This window comes from Grammomys surdaster, unplaced genomic scaffold, assembly GCF_004785775.1.
Source record: "Grammomys surdaster isolate TR1022 unplaced genomic scaffold, NIH_TR_1.0 62, whole genome shotgun sequence".
NCBI classification, from domain to species: Eukaryota; Metazoa; Chordata; class Mammalia; order Rodentia; family Muridae; genus Grammomys; species Grammomys surdaster.
In genome coordinates, this window is record NW_021604564.1 from 668,149 (window position 1) to 676,110 (window position 7,962).

Below are 7,962 nucleotides of genomic sequence, written 5' to 3' on the forward strand. Positions count from 1 at the left end.
GTGGAGGCCAAGCTAGACTAAGAGAAAGACTGGGCCTCCTTGAATGAGCAAACTTTTAGGAAGCCCCAAATCTAAGGAGCTAATCCTGAGGTGTGTCACCTTCTGGTCTGTGGTATGAGGATAGGTCCCAGGGCCCTGCTGTGCCGGGCAATCGCTGGCCACTGGCTCTGGGCTAGCTTGGCCTTCAGGAGAGGGTTCATTCATTCCTTCAGGGTTTTGGGTCATTTTGATTTTGTTTTTGTTTTGAGACAGGGACTCTCTGTATAGACCAGGCTGTCTTGGAACTCACAGAGATCTTCCTGCCTCTACCCCAGGAGTTCTAAGATCAAAATGGTGGCCACCCTGACTGGCTCATTCACTGTTTTGTTGTTGTTTTGTTTTATGGCAGGGTGTCACCTATCCCAGGCTGGCCTCAGCGTTTAGCAGCAGATATGACTCAGTCCTTATCAGCCTCCACGAGTGTCCTGTGAACTCCAGAGTGCTCTGCCCACTCCGAGGCTATGGATCCTGGCCTCAGCGCAGCTCCTGAGATCTGCAAAGGGCCAGCGGTGTCCTGAAGCGGCCTTCCCGTTGTACAGCTGCACACAGCTGCATCATACTGAGAGGAGCCTGCTGTCTCCCAAGTGGGAGAGACTTGAGCACATGGGTGTCCCCGGAGCAGCTGGTGGCGGGGCTTCACTTGTGAAGAGCCTGCCGGGCTGATGCAGTGAGGTGGATTTAAAGATGCAATTAGACGTGACACTTGCACAAGCTCAGAGCTGCCAGGGAGGGAGAGAGAGGGGCACACAGAGTGACCTTTGCGACCTTTCCCCGTCCTCGTGCCAGTCAGGCTCAAGCTAAGCAGTCATTCCACGCGCCCTGATCACTGCTGTCCCCCTCCCCCGCACAATGCCTGAGCACAGTAGGTCTTCAATAAAGCCTCAAAAACACAGTGCAAAATGTGGATTCATGACACAAGGAGAAAGCGCCTGTGTTGCTGCAGCCCCGCCATGGGTGAAGATAGAGACATTAGAGGATGGCGGTCCCCCACCCCCACGCCACCCAACCCCCATCCTCTAATTATCCTGTTGACAAGACTCAGGCTCCCGCTCGTCAAGATGGCATCTGAGAGGACGGTTGTCTTTAGCGACGCTGACAGCTAATTTGTGGGAAGTTTAATTACAGGCGGCGTTAATTAACTGGCAAAGCACTGGGCGAGGATGGCGGCCATCTGTTCCTAGGATGTCCTCCCCTTCTGGGCCAGGCCGGGGGCTTGCCGGGGGGAGGGGGAACGGGAGAAGGGGGAGTCTGGAGGAGGGCAGTGGGCAGGGCGCAGGAGGCGGGAGGAAGGAGGCGGGAGGAGGGCAGGGGGCGTCCCAGGCTGCAGGGTCTTCAGAAGGCACAGGCGGGGCTGGGGGTGGGGTCACACCGGGACCTGGAAAGGCTGAAACACCGCAGACGTCCCACCCGGCCGCAGGACCTTTGCATAAGCCCAGACCCCCGAGGACCCTGCAACCCTGTTCACCTGAGCTCTGTGCCCCAGCCTGGGGATCCTCGAAACTGACACCGGGGTCCCCCCTCCCTATATAGACCGAGGTGGTGTCTAGGTAGCCCGCGACTGGGGTTCAAATTCGGTTCCGTTCTGCCTCTGCTGCCCTGCTGCATTCCGCAGCCTCGCAGGAGCCCTGAAGGCTATAGACCCCGTGGTCCCCGCCAGCGCCTTGTCACCGCAGCCAGGGCATTCTGCAAAGCCTCAGTTTCCCCCTTTGCCCCTCCGTGGGCGAACACTGATGACGCCGTCTGGTCGGGCAGGTAGGGGCCCCCGCCGGCACGGGGGTGCGGAGCTGGCATGGGCGCCCCAGCAGCTGGGACTCTTGGGAGCCGATCGCAGCCGGAGGCGGCTGAACACAAGCCCGAGCCCCGGTGCCGGGCAGAGAGGCTGAGACAAAACAGGGACCCTCACTCACAGAAGGAGAACCCCGTGTGCACTTATCAAGCGCTTGCCGCATGTGGAGGCCACTGCACATCCCCAGCCTCCAAGGATAGTGGCCTTGTCCACTGCAGGGCTTCATCACTCCTGACAACTGGGCAGTTAGTCACTTAGTCAACAAATGCTAACCGCTCACCCAGGCCTTTGCACATACTGAAAATCAGAGTCATCCTTAGACTAGTGGGGCAGGCATCGCTGCTGAGCCCGTTTTACAGACGGGGAAACTGAGGCCCAGAGAGGGGAAACAGTGTAGATCGCCTGGCCTCAGTCGCAAGCCCCCGGGGCAGAACGGGTGCGGGGGGTGTGGGGGTGAAAACAAGACTGGACAAACACTAGACGGCAGCGAGGGGTCTAGTTATGCTGGGTGGGGGAGGGGCCAAGGCTCTGCTGAGGTGGGGTTTGGGCTGGGCGAGGCTATGCTGAGTGGGGAGAACCCGGCGTGATTGCGTCGTGGTGGGCGGGCGGAGTCTGATTCCTGGGCGTGGCTGGGGCGTGGCTACAACTGCGGCCGAGTCCCGCTCCACTGGCTCCCTCAGCGCAAGCGCAAGAAAGCGGCAAACTATCCAGATTCAAACACGCTTTATTGAGCTTCCCCCACCACCTCCCCTGCCTGGTTTCCGCCCTTCCCGCGTCAGTTGGGGTCAGGAGGGTTCGGGGGTCGCTTCTGACGGCGCCACGTTCTCGGCCACCCCCAGGGACGTGGTGCTGCTGCAACGACGGCAGGGGACTGTCCGGGCTAGCAGCTCGAGCCTGCGGGAGCGCAGCCGGGCCTGTATGGCCCAGATGGGCGGACGGTGTCCGGGCAGGGGTGGTTCGTCGCCGCCTACGCTGCCGTCCGTGGAACCGTCGTGCGTGCTGGCCACCGACTGCTTGCACAGGGGGCATGAACGCCGCGCGGCGCGCGAGAACCAGGGGTCGATGCAACGACAGTGGTACGCATGCGCGCACGGCAGGATCTTGAGCCGTTCCCCCTCCTCGTAGTCGTCCAGGCAGATGGCGCACAGGTCGCTGAGGCGCGTGAACGTGCGCACCTGCGCCTTCTGGCATGTCTGCGTCTTCACCGCGGTGCCCCGGCTACCCCAGCCCCGGACCCACGGCCACAGCTGCCGCAGCACGAACAGTGTAGACGCGGCCAGGGCCAGGGCTCGGGCGAGCGCCCAGGACGCGGCCACTAAGGGGTGACACTCGGGGTCGGGGCAGGGCTCCCCGTGGGGCAGCAGCACGCGTGCTGGCTGGTCGCAGCGCACGGTCACCTCCAGGTCCTCAAACACGCGCAGCTGCCCTGGGGCCTCAGGGCCCACTGAGGCTGCTGTGGCTCCAGCTCTTCGTGCTCGCCGCCCTGTGTGCTCCCACGAGCAGCCCAGGGGCCGGACCAGCACGAGTGGGTCCAGTGAGAGGTTGCTGGGCCCGGGGCCCTCGATGGCGAGGCAGGCGTCGGCCGGCCGGGCCACCAGCAGGTATCCGCGTGCCCTCTTGGGGTCCACGGGAACCCCAAGCAGCGTCGGGAGGTCCAAGAAGTCCAGAGAGCTCAGGTTAACCTGAGCGTCCGTGGGCGACATGGACAGGACCAGCCAGAGAGCCACTAGAATCACCGGGGCTACCCGAGTCCACGCCGACTGCGCCATGGCAGTCCCTACCTCCGGCTCCCGAGCTCCTATGAGTCCCTTGTGGGACGGTATGGGAGCCCCTCGGGCATTTCCGGAGCCACGCGGGGACCCCGTGGCCGGATGGGAGCGGCGCCTGCTGTGGCCGAACTCGGGGGCCTCAAGCGAAAGAGGCTCCCGGGGACAGTTCAGCACGCATGATGTCCAGGAGACCTGCTCTGAGGATGACACCTTGGGGTTCTGGACGCTTCCAACCTTTATGACGTCATTGTCATAAAGACCCTTGGCTACTGCGGACTTATGGCTGGTGGAGCATTACTTAAGCCCTGACTTAGGTCATTCGCAGAGGAGCCCAAGTCATTCGCCCCACTTAGTTAGTTCATGAAACTTAGTCTATCTTGGTATCTGAACACAAGGGTAGACTTCAGGCATAGGATTCCAGTTGACAGAGCAACCTCGCACCCACCAGGGAATCGGAACCTTGCAGCTCTGGGCTTGTTGTGGCCATATGGACTCGGGGCTCTGATTGGCTGGGCTCAGCTCAGCATGCCCACCCCAGAGGACAAATAAAACCCAGGAAGAGATAGGAACTTGTATTTTGGTGATACACCCTCCCCAAACTCACGCAGACTGAGGAGTTCCCTTTCCTCCCCAACCCAACACCATGGAGAGTGATCTGGATCCACACTCTCTCCGCTGGGACAGCGACCGTCCTCAGCATGGCCAGTGTCATTTTGTAGCTTTGAACAGTAGATGCAGCAATAGTTGAGGACTGTTATGCTAGTGAGGAGATCAAGAAAACAATTACGGGCTAGAGAGATGGCTCAGTGGTTAAGAGTACCGACGGGCCGGGCGGTGGTGGCGCACGCCTTTAATCCCAGCACTTGGGAGGCAGAGGCAGGTGGATTTCTGAGTTCGAGGCCAGCCTGGTCTACAGAGTGAGTTCCAGGACAGCCAGGGCTACACAGAGAAACCCTGTCTCAAAAAACCAAAAAAAAAAAAAAAAAAAAAGAGTACCGACGGCTCTTCCAGAGGTCCGGAGTTCAATTCCCAGCAACCACATGGTGGCTCACAACCATCTGTAATGGGATCTGATATCCTCTTCTGGTGTCTGAAGAGAGCAAAGGTGTACTCATATACATAAAATAAATAAATAAATCTTTAAAAAAAAAAAGAAAACAATTACGAGGATCCTGCCTCTGCCTTCCCTGAACTCGATGCCTGGCATCCTGCTTAGTGCCATCCCCTCCTCTACTGTGCCACCCTTGATAAGACCTTGCCCCCTCTGAACCTTTCTCCCTAGTTCCCCGTGGCCAATCAGGGTTCTGGTATTGTTTGGTGTGACTGAAGTTCAGCGGCAGGGGCATACTTTGTCTCTGCATGGATGCAAAGGAAGTGGGACTCTGCTTTCCCAGTATTACTGCCCGTCCGTCTCCCAGGTCAGTCCCCAGGACTGACTAAAGACCTGCCATGCTCTGGTTACAGGGAAGGTCCTGGTTTTGCTGGGTTATTGTTTTCTGTTTTCTTGAGACAAGCATCTCAACATGTAGCCCAGGCTGGCCTGGAACTCATGGAGAGACTCCTGCCTCTGCCTCCCAAGTGCCAGGTTTTCTCTGGCTCACACATCCCGGAGCATGGCTGGATCCAGGAGACACGGGGCAGGACTAGTGCCTGGAGTTCAAAGCCAGTCTGAACAGTGAGGCCCTCAGACTGTACAGAAAGTACAGGGAGGAGGGGGAGGTCCTGAAAGCTCCTTCTCAAGGGCACCTCACAACCCACAGATCTCCCTTCAGGCTCCTCCCCTTAAAGGCACTACCACCTGCTAGTAATCTCGCCCCCACACACCCCTACTCACCCAGCCAGTGCCCATAACAAAACTCTGGGGTGGACAGGGCCCATCTCTCAAGACTGACAAAGGTGTGGGATGTCTCAGGCCCCAACACAGGAGAGGACATATTGAGTGCCAATGCATGTCAGGCCAAGGCCTTCACCATGACTTCTGCAGTCACCGTATTCTCGCCATCTCTTTGGATGCTGTAACCCAGGCTAGCCCACAGCAATCCTCTTGCTTCACAATCCTACTGAGCAATGGAGGCTGAAGCTGATCATGGAGTCTCTGGCCTTTCCCATCCTCTCTTTCTGAGACAAGGCTTTGTTGTTGCCTGGGCTGCCCTAAAGGCCAGGGACCTCAGAGCTAGGTTTGGTTCAAATCCAGATCCCAGCACTTGCTGCGTGCCAGGGCATGTGAGCGTTCACAGACGCCAGACAAAACAAATCACTCCTGGGAACATGCTCATGCTACCTGAGCTGTCAGGCTTCAAACTCACATGCTCTTTATTAGACACCTACAGTTTGCAGACATGTAGGCCCAGAGGAACAGTACCCACAACAGTTACTAAGAGACAACAGGAAACAAGTCCCCAGAGAGGAAAAAGGAGGAGATGATGAGAAATTGAGACTCTAGTGCCTGGAGTTCAAAGCCAGTCTGAACAGTGAGTGCCTTTAAGGGGAGGAGCCTGAAGGGAGATCTGTGGGTTGTGAGGTGCCCTTGAGAAGGAGCTTTCAGGACCTCCCCCTCCTCCCTGTACTTTCCAGACCAGTCTGGAACTGCAGATGAAGACCCTGTGAAAGAAAAATCGGGTGACTTCCCGGTGAACAGTGGGGACACAGCTGCTTGGCCATCTGGCCGTCCAGCTGGGGTCCATGTGGCACAGGGAAGGGGTGTCCACAAACCGAGCGTTATTTCCTGTAAGTTTAGAATTATTTCACAACAAAACACTTTAAATCCAGAAATCTCAAAAACAAAAACAAAAAACAAAAGGGGGGGCAGGTGGAGGGAGCAGGGACACAGAATGGAGAGGACAAGGCTATCAGAGAGAGAACTATGCAGGAGATAGCAAGGTTGGATAACATAGTCCTAGAAGTGATGTCACCTCTGCCCTATTGGTCAGAAGCAATTCACACGCCAGTTCACACTCACAGGGAGGTAGCTGCACACGGGGACTGAACACCAGGAACTAGGGGCCACAGAAGCCATCGAGGGACCAGGTGAGGAGGGCATGGCTTCTGATGGATCTTGGCCCTAACTAATGTCCAGGAGAGAAGAATTGGAGAACAAGGGACTGAGAGATACGGGGAGCAGGAGAGGGGAGAGACACCAAATCTATACCCTGTGTGGGTGCCCTCTTCCCCGAGTAATGCACCCCACAAAAAAAGACCGACAGTGGCGTCTCCTGTGTGTCGCATAGACAGTCTCAGGCCAAAGGGACGCAGTGGCAGGAATCCCTGACCATGCCCCTAGCCTCATCCCAGGTCAATCCCGAAGGGAGGAGTCTCTAAGAAGCTGCTCCAAACTCAAGACGGGTGTGCAAATTATCCCTAGCTGGGGGATATCTACCCCCCACCCCCCACCCCCGCACTTAATGGAAACAGCGGAACAAGCTGGGGCGTGACTGGTGGGAAGGCCCAGCTGTGAGGCCCCATTGCAAGCCTCCCGACAAGCCAAGGAAACCAGGCTAAGCTCTGTGCACCACTCAGCCCAGCGCTGGGGAGACTGAGGCAGGAGGACCAGCAGTTCCAGCCAGTCTGACCCCACTGCCCGTATGTTTGTGTTTCAATGCTTTCTACCCATTCTTTCCACCCTTGCGGCTTCCCTTACCGATGGGTGCTGGGAATGAGGTGAAGACAGAGCGCCGCCCTTAGCCCCCTCAACTGAGAGATTCTTTGCTAGGCTCCATCCCTGACCTCCTCCCCAGCCCCCACAATGGGCGGTCCTAGGCTGGGCTTCATCCCTGACCAAATTCCCAACCCCTTCACTGGGAGATTCTAGGTGGGGCTCCACACTGAACACCCCCCCAACCCCTCACTGCTGTGGCTAAGGAGGCTGCAGAAGGATGGGGTCTGCCGACCTCAAAACAAAGCTGGAGGAAGCTCTGCCCCTCCTCCAGGGCCGTATGGGAAAGGCACCAATTAAGAGCAATTCAATTAAGCAAACTGTGCTCTGGCTTCGCCCTTAGGACTCTGCCCTAGACCTCCTTGACTGGAAGTAAAAGTATTTGTGGTCAGGGGTGAGGAGGGATCGGAACTCTCCAGTCAGAACTCTGAGGCCTTGGGAGATGAAGCCAGTCATGTGATCCGACCGAGGAAGAAGGAACCTGTGAGCAAACACTGTGGAGAAGCCAGTCTGTTCCTGTCTAGGACAAGCTACAGTGTGACTGGAGTGTGCACAGCACAGTAGGAAAACAAGGCTATAATTTGCCCATTTTTCACGTCAATCAAGCTCCTGAAGTCGCTGTAGCTTTTGTGGCACGCTGTCTGGGTGATTTGATTTTAGAAAAAGGATGGATGAAAATCCAAGCTCTCTCTTTAATGCCCCACCACCTCTGGCTC

General features: G+C 57.3%; 1 protein-coding gene across 1 annotated transcript; it reads right to left on the minus strand.

Moving 5' to 3' along the window:
- Positions 1-2,533: 2,533 nt before the first annotated feature.
- Positions 2,534-3,766, minus strand: Znrf4 (zinc and ring finger 4). Its single transcript, XM_028755324.1, has one exon. The coding sequence runs from the start codon at positions 3,592-3,594 to the stop codon at positions 2,611-2,613; it is 984 nt and encodes a 327-aa protein (XP_028611157.1). The 5' UTR covers positions 3,595-3,766; the 3' UTR covers positions 2,534-2,610.
- Positions 3,767-7,962: the final 4,196 nt, after the last annotated feature.